This window comes from Agelaius phoeniceus, chromosome 9 (genome assembly GCF_051311805.1).
Source record: "Agelaius phoeniceus isolate bAgePho1 chromosome 9, bAgePho1.hap1, whole genome shotgun sequence".
NCBI classification, from domain to species: domain Eukaryota; kingdom Metazoa; phylum Chordata; class Aves; order Passeriformes; family Icteridae; genus Agelaius; species Agelaius phoeniceus.
The window spans coordinates 20,604,661-20,628,434 of record NC_135273.1 but is presented as its reverse complement, the minus strand read 5'-3'; the positions used below and the strand labels follow the sequence as shown (position 1 = coordinate 20,628,434).

The window sequence follows — 23,774 nt, the reverse complement described above, 5'->3', positions numbered from 1 at the left end:
TTCCTGCTGTGCTTTTTGCACCAGTGCCTGGGTGGCCCCTGCCAAGCAGTGTGTGGCTCAAGTGATGTGACAGAGGCAGGAGAGCAGATACAAGTTACTGGGATGTGGATGTGTCTGTGTGCTGACCGGGGCTGGGGCTGTGTGTGTCTGCACTTCTTTGTTGGTTTTTATTTTACTTTCTAATTTTTGTCTGTTTATTATTTTAACGCTTACATTTGTTTTGCAGCTACACAGTCTTGTGAAGAGAAGCTCCATGCCTGGGACAGCCCAGGGCAGACATTGGAGTTAGAGCGTGCTCGGTCGGAGCCTTTGCTAACTCCAGTAGTTCCCTTTGTACTTAACCGGGCACCGTGTAAGTTAGCAGCTGGGTAGCAGTAGTGGAGTAGTGCAACTCACGCTAGTTACCCTAGATGTAAAGTTCCCTTCTCTATCCCCCCCGTCCCTCACCCCGCCCGTCCGAAACGGGCCGGGGCCGGGCGCTCCGAGCTGGCGCCATCGGCCCGGCGGGGCCGCGGCCGCAGGAGCGGGTGCGGGGAGCGGCGGCGGCCGCCGGGGGGCGCCACGCGGGGGGAGCGGGGCCGCCCTCAGCCCGGCCCGGCCCGGCCGCGGGGAACACAGAGCCCGGCCCCAGGCCTGCCCCGGCCGTGAACGGGGCTCGCTGAACGCGCCCGCAGCGCTCCCCGGGCCGGCAGTGTAGCTGCTGCGGCGGGGCTGCCTCCTGGGCTCGCACAAGGCAGGGTGGAGCAGCCGTGGGCCACGCTCGATGGCCGTGCTGGTGCATGTCGCCTCCCGCTTGTGCCTCTGCCGTGCCAGTTTGGAGGACCCGCGGATTCATCGGGAGCGGCAAACGCCGATGCCGCCCCCGGGACATCCCGAGGCGCTCTGTCCTTCGGACAGAGCGGTCACCTCCCGTGTGCCGGTTCTAGCTCGGGACATGTAGTGAGAGCCAGGAGACGAGCACAGTCTGATGGGATGGACTAGTGCTGAAGGACAGGCCTGATGGCACTGCATCAAGGCACCTCGGAAGGGAATGCAGATTTCCTTAAGATGAGCCAGCACACCGTGACTGTGGACTGCAGACTCCCTCACTCATCCCAAATGCAGTCTTTCCCATGCACTCCATCTTCTGGACATGGCTGGTGCATGGTTTGGAGGTCCAACAAGCAGCCCTTTTTCATGTGAAAGTAATCCCAGACAACTTGCTTGTAAGGACATTTTTCACAACAGACACAGCCCACTGTATCATTTTGACCCATTCCCTGTGTATATCTTTTCACATGTGGGAGTGTATACAGCCTGCATAGTAAAACCAACCAACTTAGTGTTATGAGCCAGATGTCCCCTGTCTGAGGGGTTTCTGAGGCTGGCTCAGTAGTAAAATTCTCTTTAGTGATTTCCAGAGTGGGTATGGACATCTTTCATGGCCAGTGAGATTATTATCTTGTTGCTCTTTGGGTGCACTTACCAATGGTGGGATGAGGTGCATGGGCAAGGGGGGAGCAGTTCAGAGTAGCATCTTCTGGCATTTAGAATGGAATTCAGTTTCCCTGACTTGAACATCTAAGGGTAGTAGGTCAGTAGGTCCTGATTTAAACACCATCCCCCTAATCATAGGCCTCTAAGATGCCTATATGAGACTTCCCAGAAGTCCCAGCACAATTTGCTTCAGGGCCCAAAGGGAGAACAGTCAGGGGACTGGTTCCATTTCAGACACGTATATTTTAGATGCTGAAGGGCACAAGAATGGCACTTCTAGTGGCAGGAATTGTATATTATCTGATAACATTGAAAAGAATGCTAGAGAACCTCTTAAATGCCTGTATAATGTGCAGAAGAGTCTACCTGCAGGTGTGAGGAAGGCTGAAGAGATGTGAGGTTGTGCATATAGGCTCAGGCATAGGTATGGTGCACACAGTAGTCATAGACTATAATTGTGTTGTTTAACAGACCTAATTGAAACTTTGTAAATGTTATTAATTCTTGAGATCAGCATGGATGATGGAGCACCGCAGAGGGGATGGGGCCTGGGCAATCTGTTGTGGGGAACCAAGAGAAGAGAATGCAGAGGTGCTGGCCACATGGGGGCCAAACAACAATAGATAGACAACCCTTGTCTTCATTCATCTTGAAGTCCAGTGTGCTGGGTTGGCTTAATGGCAGTGCTGTCAGAGTGCTATAAAGAATTGTGCCATAGGGATTGGCAGAAGGTAACTGCCTGAGGAACAGTGTGCACTCTCAGACATAGCTAGGACCTGCTCATTCAACCCATCCATCCTGCTGCTGTCATCCTTCTAGCTTGCAGAAGCCATCCCTACATGTCCCAGTTGCTTGTGCAGCATTCACAATAGCTGAGGTGTTGATTATGGTGATAGGCAAGTTGTTGGGAGACTCTTTCCAATTGGCTTGATCTGTGTGGTGGCCATTTGTATATGGCTACTGTGGTGAAGGTTTTCCACGTCTTAAGCTGCCAAACTACTTCACATGGGCAGGGCCACTGGCATTCATTGGTCAGACTCCCCAGAAGCAGCTCTGGCTGTCATTTAGGAGACACCTCTGGTGCCTTAGACCTTTGTAGAAGAAAAAAAAAAGAAAATTAATATGGTTTCTTTATTTCCTTTCTCCCTGCATTATGGGATCACCATTTCCCTTTCATACCACTGCCCCCCTACTCTCATGTGGATAGCTGTCTTAACTGCATATCTCCAGGATGCAGGGAGCAGCATCCTATGAGATCTAGACTAATGGTGCTCTACAAATTGCTTGTAGGAAGCACCCACTAGCCTCATATTTCTACTGAACTCTTCAGCACAGCTAAATTGCTCTTTCTTCTTGTTCACAGTGCGTAAGCAAGAGATCATTAAGATAACAGAGCAGCTGATAGAGGCCATCAACAATGGAGATTTTGAGGCTTATACGTAAGTAGAGATGCTTTCTGACAGGTTGTTTATGAGTTTGTGTGCAAGTGATGCTCTGGCTCCTGGGTATGAGGAGCTGTCACACAGTCAGGGATGGTAAAAGGTTTTATCCTTCTTAGCCTACATCAGTTAGGATGGAGTAGTAGAGCTCTAAATGAATATCAAGTCAGGTAGCACACAGCAACAGGAGCAACAATAGGAAAATGTCCTGGGTTTGTAAGAAAAGTGCAGGGGAGGGCAACGAGAAGAGCAGAAAGAGAATAAAAGGAAAGTCAGTAACCTAGAAATTTATTTCATGTGAAATGCCATCTAGTTGGCTCCTAGAGTTATGGTAGGGTTGAGTCTTCAGGAACTTACTTCTTGTAGCAGGGAGATGTAGTTAGGTGGACACAGGGTGTGAGTCAAATGGCATAGCAGCACTTCACTGTGTGAATAGCTCTTGGGCTCAAATTCAAGCTGTAAACCTGTGCTGCTTTTCTTTGCAGAAAAATCTGTGATCCTGGCTTGACCTCATTTGAACCTGAAGCACTGGGGAACCTGGTTGAAGGAATGGATTTCCATAAGTTTTACTTTGAAAACTGTGAGTGGGTAGATTTGGTAACTCCAACACCTTTCTCTCTCTCCTCTTCCTTTATGTCACATTTGGGGAAGAAAATTTGCCTTGTTGTTACTGATTATCAGAGTAAGCAGGAACTTGATTGTGCTTGGGTTATGATGCATTCATAAAAGCCAGCAGCCTTTCTGTCAAAAAGCCTGTTCAGCAACAATTTCAATTCTAACCCCCACATCCCTTCACTCTAGGCATGCAATCTGCCAAGTGGAAATGTTTTGTACCTGGCACGGACTGCAGGAGTTTTAAAAGTTTGACTCACTGGAGTTCTTACTGATATGAAAATCGAAAAAATGATCAGATTTTGGCAGAAGCAACATGTATGTTTGGGGTAGACATACTGAATGGTCAGGCATAAAGATGCTTTTGCTTTGAACTTTCCCTGGATGGTTTCAGCTCTCTAACACCTAATGAACCTTTTACATAGACAAGAGTCACCTTGTCAGTCTGGGGCAGGAAAGAGTTGGGAGAAATGCTGTCATTTATACTATGGGATTTCTCTCCTTTCCTGGATGTCTCCACAGGATGAGATAATTGAAATTTAAATCCTGAGCTGTTCAATCTGTTTTATTTTGGGGGTTAGGTCAAGGTCCTTTGTATGGGCAAATGTAGTTCTCTAAGTATGCAGAGACTTTGTCTCTCTCAACAGCCTATTTATGGAGTGATTCTAACACTTCTCTGAGGTTTGTTCATATTTAATGCTGTCCTAGCTTAAAGATCTCCTGATTACTGACTCCTTTGACTCCTTTGATATTCTGTCAGTGAAAGTTCTTTCCCCATAACTGAAGACACAGCAGCAGAGGAAGTGGGGGCAAAGGGGCCAGGGCATTCCTGGCAATAAGTGTACAGTTCGTAGCGAGAACAACAGGTGATAGGGGTAAGAATTGCTTGGACTTTTCCTGAAAAATAGCAGGACCAATTTTTGTGGTATTCCAGAATGCAGTGAAAGGTGAGTAGAATATAGAAGAGGTTGGAGAATGTGTTCCTCCTTAGCTGTAAAATGAACCCGATGGTTTTGCATGTCCTGCCAGTACTGTCGAAGAACAGCAAGCCAATCCACACGACCATCCTGAACCCGCACGTGCACGTCATCGGGGAGGACGCCGCCTGCATCGCCTACATCCGCCTGACGCAGTACATCGACGGGCAGGGCCGGCCCCGCACCACGCAGTCCGAGGAGACGCGCGTCTGGCACCGCCGCGACGGCAAGTGGCTCAATGTGCACTACCACTGCTCTGGAGCTCCTGCAGCACCTCTCCAGTGAGGATCACATACGGGTATGAGTACATCACACACGGCTGAGGCTGCTCTCTGTGGGAATTCGGCATTCAGGGCCGTTTAGCTGGCTGTCAGAGAACCATCTTTAGTTGTCTGTATGGCTCAACACTTTGGCTTGTAGATGGTGTTCCTTTAAGTCCTGTCCTCTGGACTCAGTAGGGGTATCTGCCACTCCTGACAAATGGGAGTCATGTGCCAGACAGCTGTTCCTGGGCATAGGTACCCTTGTAGCAGCTGTGCTTCCTCCCAGGTGCTCAGGTCTGTGCTTGGACAAATGGCTAATCTGGAGCAGAGAGGAAGAGTATCTCATGCTGTGCACAGGTTGGCCCTTTCACATCTACCTTTCGATGCTGGGGGTCATTTCAGAGGACTTTTTTGATGATTATGTCATCTTCTAGAAAGGATATTGTAGAATCCATACAGAACAATTTCTGTGCCATATGGGGTAAGGGTTTATTAATATAAATTTTACTACTGATTTTCCGATAAGCAAAAAGTATTTAATGTACCACATTGAGAAAACTCAGAGGGGAAAAGAATCTAAACAAACAGTAATATCAGAGGATTTAAAATACCCCCCAATTAACTTGCCACAATTCATAATTGGAAGAAACTTTGGCTCTAAAATATATCATGACAAAATGATTGTTGCTTGCTCCTAAGGACATCAGATCCAATTACTTCTTCAGCATTAAGGCATTCTTGTTTATTGCCTTAATGTGGATGTACAAAGTCTTTCTGCATCCTTTCGTTTTATGCTGAAATACATGTTACATCCATTTTATAGTCCAAAGTTTCCTAATCTTAGGACCTTTCTACTAAGTATTTTCTATTTAAGGGCAAACACAACAAACATTTCCAACTGGGAGGCAGCCTTTTTTTTATGTGGTCATTTAAGGATGAACCACTCAAGTATAGCTGCTACTTGAGTCCTAGTTCTGTGAACAACTTGGTACTAAGCCAAGAGCAGTTTATATTCGTGTGTTGTGAGGTATTCAACCCTGCTGAAGGCAATGGGAAGGAATGTGAACTATCACAAGCAAGCTGCAGAGGTCACAGATGGAATTTGAAAAGCAGAAGCCAGTTGGGGGCACCAGAAGCAGGGAAGTTTCAAGGGAGCTGGAAAATCAGCTGCATTTCCAGGGAGTAAGGCAGTGAGAAGGAAAAAGCCTTTGCAGGAAAACAAAAAAACTTGCATCAGATTTCATCACAGGAATGTTGAGAGAGATGTCTGTCCAAAAAATTATGCAGAAGAAATTATTAAATTAAAGATCGGTATGGCTCAGTGGCTATGCCTATGACTTCTGAGGAAATTTAGGAATGGAAAGTCTGCTGCAGAAGAGGTATGTTTCTTGGCTGTGGAAATGCTGAAGCCCTCCAAAAGTATGTGCTGAAGGGTTTCTGAAAACTGCAGAGCAGAAAGTATTTCCAAACCACAAAATGTTGGTTAAAACAATATTTAAAAATACCCTGTAAACTAATGGAAGTTGAAGTATTTGCATGCATTTCTGGGTTCTGGAGGAGGTATACCCACAAGCAATTACAAATGGGGTCAGTGTGGGCAGCCCCCATCTGAATGCACTGAATCATTTTGGAGTAGTGTTATCCTATGTGCAGTGAAAGTGAAGGATGAAGAATGAATGAAGTGAGTAAGAATGCTTAAGTAGAAATTAGTGGTTTCTTCTCACCTGGAAGGCAGAGTTCAGTTCTGGGTAAATCATCTGAAAAGGAAACTGCAGCCAGAAAAAAAGTTTGATATTAATCAGAGGACTTCTGTATAAGGAGAGAGTGGGAACCATGAAGGGAGAAGACTTATAAGGGAGATTCTGCAAAGATTTGCAAACTAAGAAATGGTAGAAAGAAGAGTTTGGCTACACTTTCATGACAGGATAATGCTAAACAAACATGAAAAAACCCCAGACTTAAAACTGATCAAAATAAATCCAGTAATTTGGTACATGAGGGTTAACTAGGAAGGGCCTTTGCTAAAAGCAGTCAAAAGGGCTACAATTTCACAAAACTGCAGAGAAGCTCGTACATTTGTTTAAATATTAAGTAAGTTCAGAGACAAAATTATGGAAGATTTGAAAAATAAAAACCCTAACAAAAATATAATTATCTTTCAGTTCAAGGCAAAAGCCAATGGAAAGTGAGGCAGAAAATGTTCCTTAGGACCAGAGCTTTTGAGCACTCCTTAGGAAACTTCTTCAGCTTGTGGGTCATGGCTATGAGAGGGTGGGCTCAAGGCTGTTCCAAAGCAGCATGTAATACATTTTAGCAATTACTTAATTTTCACTGGCACTCTCAGCCCCCTGGAAGGGGATGTGAGTGCCTCTTACCTTTAGAAGTCTCCTCATGAGCTGCACTTTGTCTTGTGTTAGGGGTTTCTACCTACATTAAATAATTAACCTGTAGAAAATGTGGTTTTTTAATTGTGTACAGCTAATATATGGCTTTATTTCCTTCCATCTTCCATCCTGTTCTCCCCTCTCCTTTCTGGGTGGACATTGCCTCTTCCTGACTGCAGCAACTTGTGGAGATACTCAGCTGGAGGGCAATATCTTCTTAGCAAGCAGCTCTGGAGTGCCTGAGTGACAGCAACGGTCATGTCTGTTTTGACATTAAAAAAATAAATACAAATTACAAACAGGCAGCAGCCAAATGCACGAAACCCTGCATGCATCTGATGCTCCGGGCACTGCCTTTCTGTTGTTTTCCATGGATCCATCGTGTCTGTTTCTGCTGTACGAAGGTGTTTTTAAATCTAAAAAAAAAAAAGACATGTTGTTTGTATAAAAGAATAAAAAAACAGGAATAATGCTAAATAAATGACAGATTATCCAACGTGCCCCCTCCCCCAGGGCTAAGAAAGTGGCAGCAGCCGGAACATCTTTCAGAAATGAAGTGAGGGGGAAAGCAAAAGTGAAGGAGAGAAAGAGAGAAGGAGAGCAAGAAAGGAGGCGGCTTGAACAGCGGATGGCTGAACTGTGCTCCGCAAAGCCATGTGGAAGTTAATACCACAGTCGGGCTGTGCTGCAGCTACAGTCGGTGAGAGGTGGCAAGGAGGGACCCCAGAGGAGCCAGTGTGAAGACTGGGGTTCAAGAGAGAGGAGGTGCTTCTCTTCCTGTTGCCCAGCAGTCTGACTTCAGCCTGTTTCTTCCTCGATTTCTGCACAGCAAGAATACTATGGAGACCTGGTTGCTCGGCTGCTGGATCCCAAAACAGACTTTTCTTTTCTTTTTTTTTTTTCCGTTTTTTTTTTTTTTTTTAAAGAAATAAAACAAAATGGAATGTTGTTTTAAAACTAAAGATGGAAGTAGGGATTTAAAAATGGGTGTAAGTAACCCATTATTAACCCAATTAATTAACTTGAAGTTAACTAGAAGCTTGCTCTTTAGTGATACTGGTTTTAGAAACAGCCACTACCTGGACAAACATGGAGTTTTGAAGCCAGCTTATTTAATTTAACAAAATAAAAAACCATTTCATTAAGAGCAGAGATTTTAGAGGAAAAGGGTATTTGTATGGGATTTTCTATTTTTTTTTCTTTTTAGTAGCGTAGTTGGGATCCACAGTGCTGCAGAACACATGTTCCTTAGGAAGCAGACAAAAAACTTAGTGTTATGTTCTTCATGAAAACTTGCACATACACTCCTATATGAGGCATAAATAGCGTGTGTTTTTTATACTGAAATATATGCACCCTTAGAATTAAAGGGGTTACCTGGCCTCCTGTATGATTTGTTGGTCTCCAGTAAAATAGCAGTGGGAGCCAGCAGCCCCAGCCAGGTGCTTCTCCCCACCACTAACCCATCTGATGTTTGTAAGTGTCATGTTTCCTAGTGTTTATTTGGGTAATTTTTCTATTTTTTACAGTGATGTTGTAACACAGAAAACTGTCAGATCAGAACCTCAAAAGCTGTAGCTGAAGGAATCCAGGCCACCCCCCACCCCGTGTTGCCTCTGGGTGTTAGAGGATACCTCATGAAGCAGAGGGGAAAGGGAATGAACACGTGATCTGATGTTCGTCCTTTGGGCCAATTCATTTTCCTTTCTTTTCTTTGCTGCAAAAGGAGTTCAGTTCCTTTATTCATTGGGTGGGAGATACGGAAGTGTTTTGTTGACCTTACCAAGGAGGGAGCCCAGCCCCAAGAAGAAAATGGCCTTTCTAGCAGACCTGATGGGATATGTCTTGACCAAGGGAAGGCATCACTTGCAGAAGTTGGAATGGGCTTTTACCTGAATTTATCTACCCCTAATAATTTTTTGGATCTCTAGAGAGAGTTAAAATTATTTCCATGAGAGCATACTAAGTGTGTGGCAATCTTCTAGCAGACTATAGATGAGAAGAAAGAGAATTTGCAATGTTAATCCTTATTCAGTAAATTGCAGACAATTAAAGCTGTTGCACAAAGTGGAGCTGTCACTTTGCAGCAGATAGCGCTCTGCTCCCTTTATTGGAGAGGTGCTATCCCACACCAGGATTAGATCAGCTAACCACTGGTGAAGGAAAAGGCCATCCACTCTTCCCAGGTTTATTTGAGCAAACACCCTTTTCTTCCTCCCTTTGCTATCCCAGGGGAGGAGTGAGGAGGGGACTGAACCCTTGGGGGGGCAAACACTAGATTTTATTATTTCAAAACATTTTTAAGACAGTGACTGAAGTGGAAAAGTAAAAGGCCTTGATATTTCATTCAGAAAATTTTTTAAGCCACAAAGAAAGCAAACAGATTACAGTTATGCCACTTAAAAAAGATAAATACAAAATATTATGCATGCCTTCTTTCGGTCTGATCTTCCTTGTCTCTTTACCTGATAATTATTAATAGTTAAAAAAGAGAACCCTCTGTATTAAGTATATGCATCTTTCAGAAAAAAATTTAAAAGAAGAGAACTGTTGGGTTTTTTGTTTTTGCACAGTCTTGGAGACAAACTCTTTGGGTTTTTTTTGTTTTGTTTTGTTTTGTTTCCTTTTAAGTTAATGAGAACCTTAGCTTGGTATGGCCATTATCAAACACAGCTGTACACCTTTAGCATTCTTAATGTTCTCTTATGGGGCTAATGTAAGCATCTATATAATATATATTATAAATATCACATTTTAAACAGGAAATGGAAGGCATTTGATGCAGAATTTTTGCATGATATAGAAATAATTAAAGTTAGCTAGTGTTTGTTTGTTTGGTCTGAATGTTGGTAGAACCTTCATAGCTTTGTTACAATGAAACCTTGAACTGAAGATATTTAATAAAATAACATTTAAACAGTGTAAAGTTTGGAGTGTCACATTATTCTCCTGAGCAATATGAAGTTGGTACTTCTGGGATAAGAATCAATTGACAGAGGAGGTGTTTTTTCCTGTGTCATTTAAAAATGTAATGTTTAAAAAGTTAAGTGGGACCATACCTAAAAGGGGGGAGGGGAGAATACTAGCATTAAAAACAAAAGGATGGCAGAACCTGTTAAAATTACCTTTATGGCATTTCCCTGACAGACTAGGGATAACAGGGAAATTCTGCTTTTGTTCCAAACAGCCTCATCCTTGGCAAATCAATGCTATTCCTTCCTTTCCTGGTCTTTGTTTTCCTCAACAATATTTAAGATTATTCTTGTGGGAGAAGCTATCCTGCTATTTGGTTTGCCTGATGTAAACAGCTGATCTCAAGTTGTGATTTAGTTATTTATTAACTAGTGTATGTTGTGTCCTAGCTGGGATGCTTCTGCAGAGGCACAGAACTTGTCAGGTCTAGCAGTGTAAGTATCATTTCTTAAGTTAAAAGTTAGTTGGATTTAACTCATTTTGTTTTTATACTGCCTCTCGTTGTTATCATTTCACGTATGCCCCACGAGGTAGGCTTTGTTCCGCTCGGGCCTTTGCCGCTTTGCCCTTTCTCGGTTATTCCCACCCTGCAATCTCAGCTGCTCCTGAGGGCAGGTGGCTGAGCCGAGGCTCAGCAGGCGCTGCCCGAGCCCTGCCCAGCACGGCTGGGCCGGGGGCACTCGGGGCCTTCTCCGCCTGGGCTGCCCAGGGGCCTCGCGTGCGGCACAGTCACTGCTGTCACTGTGTGGGGACACATCTCCTGTCCATCACAGTCACTGCTGTCACTGTGTGGGGACACATCTCCTGTCCATCACAGTCACTGCTGTCACTGTGCGGGGCACACACCTCTCCTGTCCATCACAGTCACTGCTGTCACTGTGCGGGGCACACACATCTCCATTTAGCGCTGGCTGCAGCAAAGGGGCTCTAGCCAGCATACGGCCCCCATTTGGCAGGCCTGGCGGGCCTCCGTTCCCTTGAGCTCTTCCCAGGTGTGTCTGGGAAGTGGCGAAGGGGAGGGAGTGGCTTTGCCTTATCGCTGAAAGCGAGTTCATTGTGCTTAATCCCCTTTAACTGCAGCAATTACCCAGTAAATAGGTGTCAGCTGGTGCTGCTTAGAGAGATGATTACTTTTGCTGCCTGATGAAACAGGAGGAAAAAAAAACTGTCCTTAGTGTTTAAAGGGAGAAGGTAAGAGTTTTATAGTCCGTTTTACTGGGACTAAAGGCAATCTGCTCGTGCCCGGAAGAAATGGCTCCTGCTATTTGGGGAGCAAAGAGACGTTCTGCTCTCATTTCTGACACAGGAGGCAGGAGCGTTCATCAGGTAAGATTTCTTCTGAAGCAGTTAATCCTGTCTTGATGATCTTTGAAGATACGTAGCAATATGAGCCGATAAGCACTAGGAAGGTACTCATAAAATTAGTGGCGATATCCCGTGTTTTTAGGAACCCTTTTAACCAGGATAAGAGTAATCTAAACACTTGCTGAAAGCAAAGTAGTCAGACTAACACTCAGGTAAAGAATATTTAGTGTAGCATATATATGGTGCCTGTTTTATGTCTTATGTTTGAGCTGACAGCAGGGATTAGGAATGATACTTCCCTGCATTGTAATAGCTCCAGTATTGAGCTATCAAACAGGGATAGTCCCAGAACCTTACTTCCCACTCTGCTATAGCTGTTTAAAATCTGTTCATCCTGTTAGATGAAGTTTTGCTATCTTCCTACCAAAGATGAGTGTCGGAACGTGGTTTTTTAAGTTCCCTTCCAATTTATGTACATGCATGATTGTATACACAGGTGGATTACTCTGTGGGAGACTTGTAATTGATGGTAGCTTTTATTTATGCCCAAATAGATTTGCTTTTAAACTAGGATTGCTCTGCTCTCACTTGCTGGGCTAGTGACACAAAGGCCTGGCAGGATGCTCCTGTGCTTACAGTATCTATGAGATGTGGGGAGAAGTATGAACAGCACTGGGCCCTGAATGTAAATATGAATATGAGAATATAAGCAGAACTGGACCTTGAATGTTAATATCCTTTCAATTTTACTATGAAAATTGTTACCTCTTACTTATGGGTAATTGATAACATAGGAAACCAAACAGAGCATTTTACTAATGATTGGATTTGTGATCTGGTTTTGAGTTTGCTATGGCTTTGCAGGGTGACTGCAGATAAGCCAGGTATGTGCTCTGTGCTTCAGCTTTCCCATTTGTCCATGCGGATGATAAGCCTGGCCTCTGTAGAAACTGCTGTAAGAGACTGATGGACAGTGCTGCAGAGAGGCTGAGGTGGTCTTGCTGCTGCACATCACAGGTGATTTTTTTTGCCTGAGAATTTGAAAGATTTGGGACTGCAGATTAACGCACCTGGAATGCTTGTTTATTTGGGTTTGGTATACATTTATTTAAGAGTAGAGAAAGGTGATCCTTTGGGGGCACTTAAAGCAGCTTGAGTGGAGGATTATGAATTTTTCCCTTGAGATCCTTGATGCCTGAGAACTCCTCACCTGCCAGAACTCCTCACCACCTCTTTGCTGGCTGGTAAGGAATAGGAATTTACTGGTTGGTGTGTAGGGCTCTAAAGAATTTTAAGCCAATTTCTTATGTACTTAACAAGTATTAGAAAACAAAAATGCATATGTTTGTGGTTTTTAAGGCAGACTGGCTACAAGGAAAGGATGAATATAATTAAGTTAATAAAATCTCATTCTGAAGGTTTCTTGTGCTACAGGAGAGTCCTCTGAAGCACTGGCGGATGGGGAGAGGGAAAGGTGGCTGTGCCTAATTTGTTACAATTTATATAATTTTACCATAATTATCTGTGAATGGATGGGCAGGATGACATTTATTCACAGAAAACCATTTTGCTAATGCATCATACGACTGCATGTTGGCAGACTTGGGTTTTGGCCAGTACTTGCAATGAAATACTGTCTCATCATGGTTTATTTCTCCTTCATGCATCTGTGGGAAAGAGTAGTGCTCGTACCAACAGAGGACAGCCTGCAAAAATGGCACCAGGGCTCTGCTTCAGAGGCTTGTTTACATTGGAACATGCTACAGGTTACATCAGAGTCAGAGCAGTGCTACTGCCGTATGGTTGTTCCTGCTCCAGAAAGCGTTTGTTTGTTTGTTTGTTTCTTGCTACATGTCTAGTTCAAAATAAACTGAAAAAAATACTTATACAGAAAAGGATATGTTCTATTAAAGTGACATTTGAAATTCATTGCTTTAGATTTAGCATATTTTTCTTGTATAAAAAAGGCCCAAACTTGGTATAGATAGTCTTAAATGTTTTTAAGAATTGTAAACAGATTTCAGTCTTGTTCATTTCAAAAAGTATTAATGCTGAAATTGTTTTATATATGGTAAGTTGGCAAGTTTTAACACCTTCTAATCTGTTATAATATCAGTAAAAATCTTCCATCCCTATTACAAAGACTATATTGAGCCTCAACGGAAACAGCAAGACATTTAATTTTCTACTTCAACTTTCCCTTTGGGAAGAAACAGGCCTGAGCCATTAAACGGAATATCCAGGCAAAGATGGTTTATGTGACCTTAAGAAAGAGAAATTGCTTCAGTGAAGTGCAATGTTACCAGGGATAGCACATGCTAAGTGAGGTAGGTACAGAGCAATATGATAAGCTGGAAGATGGGAGTCATAAAGCCAAGCACTCAGAGTGGGTTGGAGTGTGAGGAAGAGAGTGGAGATGCAAGATGGGGTTGAAGGTGTCTTGCAAGTGAGTAGAGGAAGTTACATATGAGGTAGCTAGAACGGCAGTGAGGACAGTGGGATGGAGAGTTATTTTGTGGTGAAATGAGAAGGAAAGTAGGTGAATTCTGTGCTGGTGGTTTGAGGAGGGGTTTGGAGAGATGGGGCATATTTTGGGGTAGTTTCTTCCATGGCACATTTAGTTAGAGTTTTAAGCTGATACTCTTCTGCCTGTATAGCAAACTATAGTGTACAAAATACCCTCCTGTCACTGATCTCCCTCCCTCGCTGTAACTGAAATAGGTTGGGCTGAGGAAGAAATTTTTTTTTTTTTTAACCAGACTATCAAATTGTACTTTGAAATGATAAATCCCATTTCACAGAATGTAGTACTGGATGATAAATGCTACAAGCACATGACACAAAGTTCTGAGCTGCCACATAGTCCATAGTCCTTCTGTTGGCTCAGATTTGATCAGCTGTTTTGGAAAGTGCAAGGTCTGTGCTAGACTGGGCATCACCTGTTGCTGCCACACTAGCTTTGGGACGGCTGCAGGCAGGGGAGTGATATTAATCTGATGTGAGCACTGTGGCACGTGTTTGGGTTAACTCAACAGAAATGCAATCACGTGTTAAATATGTGCTGCTGGGGATTTTGGCAGCACAGACCTGTGAGATGGGCCGGCAGGTGGTGGGAGCAGCTGCCTCATCCACCTCTCCTGAGGTGGGGGTGCTGTCAGCCAGAGGCAGAACAGGCTTTTGAAGCGTGCTAAGATATGATTGCTCATAGCTTTGTCTGTTTTTCTTCAGTTATTTGATTCACCTGCTAACATGGGCTTAACAGGCTTGCAAAAGTCTGGTCAGTGCTTCAGGTGCAAATTGATTAGCTGAAGATTAAAAATCCTCTATAAATGTGTCCATAAACCATGATTTTTGAGCTTTTCAAACTTTTTAATAGAGGAGCATCTTGCTGTACGTTAAATCTATATGTTGCATTGCCTTTTTAGAGTTATTCAAAGGGTTTTCTGAGAGTTATTCACAAGGTGATCAGCAGGATGGGAAGCAGTACTTTGCCAACATGAGGCCTTATTCCCTGAGCACCTGCTTTGCCTGTGCTTTCCCTTTTCTTCTGTCGCTTTTGACTGTTCCAGGTCCCAGTCATGTTAACCTGTCCCAAATGTTCACTCTCTGCAGCGCGGTGGGTTCTTTCTCCAGAGCTGATCCAAAAGCAGGACCGTGCAATAGCACTGCCGGACTGCTGTCCACTCCTCCAGCCTCCCCTGAGAATAAATGTTTCTGTGATGTGGCTTCACATCCCATTCTGGCTTCCTAGTACAGTTTCCTCCACCGCTTTAACGTAGCAAATTGCACCGTGCGTGTTTGTGTTTCTCGGGAGGCAGCTGCCGGGGATGTCACAGCAGGGGCAATCCCTACCTACTGCTTTCCTGGGCATCCCACCCGAGAGCGCGGCGGCCGCGACCGTGCCGGGCAGCACCGGGGCCACGGCGGCGCCGCCGGTGCCCGCGGCCGCGGGGAAGCCCCGGCCACGTGTTGGCGTGCGGGGCGCGGCCGGTCCGCGGGACCCCGGCCCGAGCCCAGCCCGGCGCTGCCGGCGGGCGGGGCCCCGCGCCCCTCCCTCCCTCCGTCCCTCCCTCCCAGCGGAAGATGGCGGCCGGGCAGCGCGGCGGCGGCGGCTCCCCCAGCGGCCGGACGGACGCGCAGCGCCCCGGAGCCGGCGGGCCGCGACCGGCCTGAGCGCTGCTCGCGGCGCCGGGGGACGCCCGTCCGCTCTCCCTCCGGGACCCGTGCCCTGCCCGCCCGGCGGGGCCTCCTTGCGGCAGGTGAGGTGGAGGAGGAGGGCAGCGCGGTGGCGGCGGCCCGGCCCGCTCCGGCTCGGAGGGCGGCGGGGCTGAGCGAGCGGGGCCGGGGGAAGTTGTGCCGGCCGGGGGCGATGGTCACGGGTGCGGGCGGTCTGTGAGGGGCGGCCGGAGCGTTGGAGGAGGCGGGGGGGGGGGGCGGGCGGGCGGTGCGGAGGGCGCTGCCCCCCGCCCCGGAGCCACCTGTGCGGCTGGGGGACCCCGCTGGGAGCCCACTCCGGGGGACCCGTGCCCCTGCACGGTGCTCCGTTGCCGGCCGTGCCCGGGGCCGAAGGTTTCGCAGCCTTTCACGGCTGCCTTCGTCGGGTGCTGGGTCCCCGACACGCGGCTGGGAGCGGCAGCCCCTGCCCCATCGCGGCTGCCGCCCCTCGGAGCCCCCGTGCTCCGGCCGCCGGCGGGGAGCGGGGTCCTGGGCCGGAGCTGCGCTCCCGGCCTCGCTCCAGCTTTGTTTACCCCAGGGCGTCGCGTTGCAGGCGCCGAGGCTGCGGAGTACGGCGGGACCGGCGCCCGAGTAGTCGGCGTGCACCGGGGCAGGGGATGCTCCTGTCCCCGTGGCGAGGCTGCGGCTGCACTGCCCGTGCTGCACACGCTGCTCTCTGGGGGCTACGCTCAGGGCAGGCCAACCGCGGGCACAGTTGTGGTATTATAAAGACACAACAAAAATTACATAGAGAAAGCTGATGGAACATGAGGAATCGCTCCTGTAGTATTTCCCATCATATTTTAGTTGTTAAAACATTTTTACAGAGGTAAAGTGATAAATAAAAGCATGAGACATCTCTGTTTGCTTATGCAAGAGTGAGTAAAGTGTGTTGCCTGAATTAGAAGTGAGCAAATGTCAGACCTCTGAATTCAGCCACAGGTTAAGCTACTCCACACTGGGATCCTTTGTGACCAATTTTGCCAAGGAAGTATTCAGAGTTGTTAATAGTATGTGCATTTCTCATTAGGAAATGTAACTTTGCCCTTTGTGGCAGAGGTAAACTAGAAACTTCTGATGGATTGTTCAGGTTATGTGCAGTCAATTATCTTTGGTAATTGGGCTGAGAAATTTTGGATGATGGCGGTATAGAGGGACACGTCATGTACGAAAACACCCCAAGAGCCAGAAAAAATTAGAAGCTTAGCATCAAACCAAGAGTTCATTGGCCTGGGTATCTACACGTGCTGACATTGATTGCCCATGTGAGCTGGCTCGGCACCTGGACAGTGATCCCAAAGCCAAGCTCTCTAGAAGTGCTGCACAAAGACACGTGTGGTGCTCCATCCACAGTGGGTTTGTGCAGTATTTCTTCATTGGGCTTCTCAGTGCAGCTGTTTTCATGGCACTGAGATCACTGATCTGCTGACAGAATGGACATAGAAAGGCATTTTAGTTTGTTCTTCACCCTGCACAAAAGTGATTGTGATGTGTTGAGATTGTTGGTTCCGAAACCAGCCAGACTCCAGTAGATCAGTTTTGAGCCAGTGGAAAATCTGTGTGCTTAAGTCTGGCAACCAGCATAAAATGGTCTAAAAACTTTCTCCTGTCAGCAGCTGTGAACAAGTACGTATCTCTTACGGTTATTATCTTGTTCAGTAGCTGCTTCTTAAATTTTTCTTCCTTATCCTAAATTCCTCTCTTTGTTTGTTCTTCCCTTTTAGTTTTTGTTCTCCCCTAAGCACATGGTAGTGTTTTCCTTGCTGCTTCTTGAATATGGTTTTGTAATGGGTCTTCTCTTCCTCTGTTTCAGTATTTGTTCATTCTTTGTAAAACTGTGGTTTTGCATGTATATATGAACTATGAAGAACTGGGATTTTCAAAAAAAGATACAGCTCAGAATGAGCTGCAAGCAAGGACACAGAGCAGGAGTAGTGGTACATCTGTCCATATTAAATTTTTTGCTTCAGTTGCAGAAATTACTTTTGCTTTTGGTATGGGTTCTCAGACTGGATGTCAGAATGGAGAGTGGGGGGCAATCTGGCAGCAAAATGAGATTATGATGCAGAAAAATTGAGAGTCAGTGTTTTGAGGTATGGTATAATATGTGCAGTTGTTTATCAGGATGTGAGCATGTGCCTGGGCAAGCTGGGTCTCCCAGCAGCATCCAGTAGTGCAGTGATGGTGGGATCTGCTGCATGGATTTTGCATAAAGCATGTTTCACTGTTGTGCCTAACCTTCAGTCTGATCTGCATCAGAATTCATGTAGGGGTCTGGTAAAAATAGCTTGAGCCTACTTTTGTATTTACATTTGTAATTCCATGGGGGTCTTTTTGTTTTTGTTTTTTTTTTGTTTTAACGGGGGAAGGGGAAATAACCAAATGCAGCTAAGATTTCGATGTGCCCTGAACCACAGCCTATCTCCCCATCACTGAGCCTTGTTTCAGAGGACTGTGATCTGACTCTCAGGTCTCTCTGTGGTATATCTGGAGTATGTGGGGATTCTCTGAGCAGAGCTGCACAGATAAGATAATCCATTTCATTTTAATTGGCAGAGTTGTTTACACATGATCTCTTGCTCATTTTCCTCTTTTAAAAGAATGCATATCCATCCCTGATTACAGCTCAGGTCAAAATCCCTCAGCACTCGTAGCAAATCTCCTTTAATTGGTCTCATTTAGCTCTCATAAGGTTGTGTTTTAATTCTCGCTCTTCCGAATCCTTTTCCCCAGTCTGTAATGTAATTTATTACAGGATATTTTATAGACAGGGGAGCAGCCTCTGGCTGTCAGCAGCCTTTGCAGTGTATCAAATTTCCAGCTCAACAGGCAGCTGCAGTGGAGTTGGTGGGTGTAAGGCAGTGATGCTGCAGCAGCAGCACACAGACAGTCAGTGGTGGTGGCGCTGGGCATGAGAGCAGGGTTTGTCCTGGATTCTGGAGATAACTGGGAGGAATGCTCCTGTTTGCTCTCTCTGCTTCTCTCGTTTTATTCTTGCTTTGCTGATGCAGGGGTCTTTGAGTTCAATTTTTTCCTTTCTAGCTGTCTTTCCAATCTCTTTGTTTCAAGGCAAACACATCCAAGTTGCTGCTGTTTTCTGATGACAGGCTTTGAGCAGTACAGGGGTGGTGAAAGGCAAGTACTGGGAGCGCATTTTTACAAGGCCCAAAGCAACATTAGCTGTCTTTAGAAAATTCCCTGTGACTTTGCTGAACACCGTTGCTTTGGTTAATTGAACATAATGCACAGAGGTGAAGCTCTGTATTTCATTATGCCTGTGCTGAGCACTTCACCTCTGGCCCGTAGCAGCGCAGTCTGCAGGCACCATGCGCTGTGCAGCTCCCGCCTGATCGCTGGCTCTTCTGGCATCAGCTCTGAAAGGCTCAAAGTCTGGGCTTTTTCTTTTTTGTGCTGTACCCTCTGCTTTTACACTGGCAGTTTTCCCACTACAGTAGAATCAGAAGGGACCATGTGCCTCTGCTTCAGCTGCTGGAGATGGCAGACTGCATGGTGTATCAGTGAAGGTGCAGACAGACCTTTGGCTTTGCTGCTCCTGCTCTGGAAGCAGGAATCTCCAGTAGAGCTGTGGAGCACAGTTATAGCTTAAATCACCACTGAAAGATTTAGTGAAGTGGACAGATCAGAGCCGTACCTGTTCTTCCTGAATAATGATTTTTGAAGGTCTTTGTCCTCTGACAGTTGCTGTTTGGGGACTGTTTTTCAATATAGACCCATATCCTGAAAGAAAATTATATAGATCACTGGACTCAATCCATATGTGCTCTGTTAAAAATGCAGTAGAACTCTCTAGACATGAGTGATGAATTAATCCTCTGCACCAGGAAGATACCCTCCATCACGTTCTTGCCTGCTCTAATATTTTTTAGTAAGCTAACTGATTTATCAGTGAATGTGAGGGATTTGGTAAGATTGTAAGTGCAGTTTGGACCTTCTCAAAATATTTGTGGCTTATGCTGGGCAGTGTAACAAGATCTGTTTTCACAGAAGTGGGATTTGCTGTTCGCTTGTTTTCTAAAGCTGCCCAAACTCTTCAAACAAGGAGAAGGGATGGGCACATGCTCTCTCTATATAGGCTCAGCCTGCTTTTAAATTTATCAAGGAAAATAAAAAATAAAAAAAAGGACAGCTTCATGCAGCACTTGCTTATATACTAGCAACACCAAGAAGGTGTTTGGAAATACCTGTCTCTTCCAAATGTGTTTGTAGCTGTGTGTAACCACAGCCATTCTTCCTGCTGGGGTTGCAGATGTGGAGTATCAACAGTGCTTGCAGCTCTTCTCAGGCTGAAATGTTACCACCTTAACTTAGTCTGTGATAGTGCCCTCTTCTTTCTGTTAAGTGAACTTTATATTTGTCATTAAATACAAATAATGAAGTTATGCATTAAAAGTAACAGCAGTTAGATTCCAACGTTCATATTTTTTTCTCCAAAGTCAAAGGAGGTAGAAGAAGGGGAGATAGATTTTGTCCTTTGCTCAGTGTACAGGGCTTGTGCAGGTCCTAGTGCTGGTAGTCCCTATGCTTTGGGTGTCTCACTCTGCACTTAACATCTACAGCATTTTGTCGTGTTTTGAGTGTGGAATGGAAGTGAGGGGTTGTGGGATACAGTTGTACTGCACTAGTACTGATCTGTTTTCTCTCAATACTGTAGTGCATTATTCTGAATTCTTTTTATTTCCCCTTTAGAAATATCTCCATTAGTAGAAAAGATTGTCCAGGGCGTTCTCAGTAAAGCAAGAGACAGCAGAGTCTGTCCCCTCCTCTCTTACCTCCCCATCCAGCACAGCAGCTCACAAGAGGAGGATGCCTCCTCAGGGAGGGTTTCCATGGTAGGGGAGAGAGAAGGTCATAAAGCTGCATGTCTTAGATGGCACACCAGCAAGTCATAGCCCTCTCCAGAGCCAGGGGTCACTGCTGATTTTTTTTTATTGATGTGTGTTTTTTCTCTGTATTCAGTTGTTGGATTGGGAGCTGGGTTGGCATAACTGATGGAAGAGGGAAGGAGTAAAGAGGGACAGCAAAATGACAATTTTATCCCTACTTAATCTCTTTTTGCAGTCCTGGTCTGCCATCTGGTCAGTCTCTTTGAAAGCATACAACCCTGTCCTTACGCTTCCCTTTGTTTCTCCAGTCTCCTACATCCTTCAATCCTGTGTTAGGAGCTCTCCAAGAATATCACACTCCTGACTGGTTTGTGTTGGGAGGCTCCTGTGTCAGGACCATTAGATTAGCTGATGGAGCAACTTGTTTTCCTTTGATGGTATTTAGTTTTACAGTTCCAGATGATTCCATTAGCCTAATATTTTATTGGTCTTTAAGCTTGTCTCTAAGTAATGCTAATTTGCTTGGCAGTACTTCTGAAGTAAAATCAGAGCTTGCACGTGGGTTTTTAGAGCTCTTCAACAGATCTTAACTTTCACATTTTCAATCACTTTGGTATTAATTCCTCAAAGGAAACAGTGGAATGATAGGCCTTAGCTGTTCTGCATTGTGAGTAATAGAGTAAAATTTAGAAAAGCAGAGAAACTTGAGATTTACTTCAGAAAGGTTAGAAGAACCACAGAACATTTACAAATGTCTATTTTTGTTTTAAGAACCTCTTACTGAATGACTTTGCATTAGCCCTTCAGCCCTTACTGGTACTTTAAGGTAAATGGAAAATTTTGTATTACAACGGGCTTTTAAAACAGTCAGAAGAGAAGTCTAGCTTCTCTTGGATAATGAGAGTTGGACTCATCTGATTACATGTGAAAATATAGTATGTAAATACAGCTCAAGTGTCCACAACTGAGCTGGGCACTGTAAGTTCCCTTTATGTTAAGGGTATGTTTGGGCACTGTTCATTTCTAAATCTACCCTAAAGTACATGTCCACATTTATTGAGGTGAATCACTTGCTGGGAATTCCTTTTTTGCTTTTCCACTGAATATATTAAAAACTGAGAATGTCACTCCAGATGTAGAGAATGTCAGCAGGATAAATATCTGAGCAGAAGCTGAGTTGAACACCTTCCAGAGTGACAACTACCTTCCTTGTAGTCCTGGACTGCTTTTCAGTGTAGCATTTTTAATATCATCACTATTAATTATGTACATTTGCCTATTCTTATCTTAACTACCTTTTCCATATTTAGAACGTTTTTTCTGTACATTTATCTTTTTAAGCTAATGCTTACATGGGGATTCTGTGCCACTCACACTTTATTCTGAAAGCTTTTGCAAGTGCTGAGTGTTAGGGCTTGTTCTGCAGCTGTCGATTGTCTTTGCCCATGCCTCTGAGATTAAGTTGTTCAACAGACAGGATTCCATTGTAAGTGGTAACCAGGACCTTACAGTGGTCCTGGACAGCCATCCTGTCCCTGAGAAGTGAGACCAAATCATGGGTGGGTCTTTGATTCAAAATCTAGCTGCAGAGATTGTAGTTGACTCTAAGTGAGGAGAATGTCAAAATGTCAGGTACTGCCCAATGACTTTTTTCTGTCAAGAGACCAGTTTCTGTCCTGCACAGTCTGGGTTTTGCACTGCTGGAAGCTTAACCTTGACCAGATGGTGAGGTCAGGTTTGGAGTGGCCCAGCCCAGTGGCACATAACAGGACTGAGATGAATGATGTCATTTCACAGCAAGTTGAATACCTCTTAGTATTTAACGGCCCAAGATGAACAAGGAGCACAGCAAGACTGGGAACTCTTGTGCAGTTTAATAAAAGGCAGAAATTTTAGTGGAGAAAATTTTAGGGTGTTTTGCCTAACCCCTTAAAATGTCATCATCTTGCATCTGTCATCCCCCATGTTTTGTTTGTGTTTCTTTTCTGGACATCGCCTGTGTGTAGGTCAGTTTCAAGTATAGAGATGTCTTTGAAGTGGCATCCTTTGTCTCAGCAATGGAGCTACAGAACTGAAATCATCACCACCTAACTGTTGGAAAACTGCTTGTCCTCAATTTTTTGAGGGCTGTAGAGGTATTATAAAGAGCAGACAGAAACTAGTGTAGACGTTGTATTGATCAACACAGAGTGCCTGTGTGTGAGGGCTGCTGCAGCTCCCTGCTTGATCAGCTGTGTGAATCCACTTTTAGGAGAACCATGTGAACTACTGTAGTGTTAAACCTGCTTTTTCAGTGGGATAAGGTGGGATCGTGGCCCAGTCCAGCTGTTGTGAGGAGGCAGATTCATTTCAGCACTGAAGCCTGGCACAAATTGCTAGTCTCCATGTCTGATCTATTGTTCAGAACAGCTCTGAAACATTCAGCTTTCCCCTGCCCCCTATTTTTGGTTAAAATAATGTGTTTAATTTGTTACTTGTAATTTCATTATTTTTAATGTAATGCTCTGGATTCACTCAGTGATACTGAAGCTCAAAATGAATGTGCCTTACTTTTGGCTGAGTCATAATCATCTTCCTCATAAGCAGAGATCTGTCACTGTCTCCTGATTTAGTTTTGTCTGGAGACTTCTATCCATATCCTTCCTTTATGTTCCTTTTTCTGATCTGGTCCTTTTTCTGATTCTGTTGTATCAAAGCATGATGTGAATGAGCCTACTTTCCTGAGTCAAGGCTACCGTGAAAGCTGCTGTTATCATGTGCTCGTATCTAGATTTTAGTATCCTGTAACTGTGCGTGGAACAACAGGGTGTGTTTCCATGGCCCAAGTCCACATAAACATATAAACACAAAGCTTTCTGCAGGAAAACTCGCTTTGCCTCAAACAAAATATTGATGTTTGCCTTTCCCAGCATCACTTATAAATACAAATTCCTCACTAACCACACGCGATGCTACAGTGCCTGTGGTGGCAGGCAGAGCTTGAAGGTTCTTTTTGGTCTTGCACTGTGTATGTGGGCAGGTTAAGAGCAAACTGGTATTCAGGGATTGTCATAATTGCAGTTGGTGTTGAACATAAGGTTTCTCTGGGGTTGTTAACTCTTGCACGTAGTAGAGCTATGGTATAATTATTTTTATGTTAGTCCTAGCATTTTCCTATTGCTAAATGAAAACAGGGTGAGGATGCCCTTTGAACATGCTCCTCTTGGTTGCATTTAAACTGATACTGCTGCTGAGGAAAGCAATGCAATCCTGTACTGGTGCTTCTCGGTATTGGTGCAAGGACTCA

General features: G+C 45.0%; 2 protein-coding genes across 23 annotated transcripts in view; both read left to right on the top strand.

The window, feature by feature from the left end:
* The window catches only part of CAMK2G (calcium/calmodulin dependent protein kinase II gamma), a 118,451-nt gene extending 108,374 nt beyond the window's left edge, over positions 1–10,077 (top strand). For 15 of the 21 annotated variants that reach the window (XM_077183223.1, XM_054637671.2, XM_054637670.2 and 12 more), the window contains 4 exons: positions 2,840–2,915; positions 3,401–3,495; positions 4,557–4,802; positions 7,331–10,077. In XM_077183223.1, the coding sequence (XP_077039338.1) occupies positions 2,840–2,915; positions 3,401–3,495; positions 4,557–4,789 (404 nt within the window). In that variant the 3' untranslated portion in view covers positions 4,790–4,802; positions 7,331–10,077. Of the gene's footprint in view, positions 1–226; positions 353–2,839; positions 2,916–3,400; positions 3,496–4,556; positions 4,803–7,330 lie in introns of all 21 variants that reach the window. The other 6 variants (XM_077183221.1, XM_054637668.2, XM_054637665.2 and 3 more) reach the window with 1 other exon arrangement.
* A 5,407-nt stretch (positions 10,078–15,484) lies between these two features.
* The window catches only part of NDST2 (N-deacetylase and N-sulfotransferase 2), a 123,722-nt gene continuing 115,432 nt past the window's right edge, over positions 15,485–23,774 (top strand). For both annotated transcript variants that reach the window (XM_054636863.2, XM_077183219.1), the window contains exon 1: positions 15,485–15,688. The gene's annotated coding sequence lies outside the window, so the exon portion shown is untranslated. The remainder of the gene's footprint in view (positions 15,689–23,774) is intronic.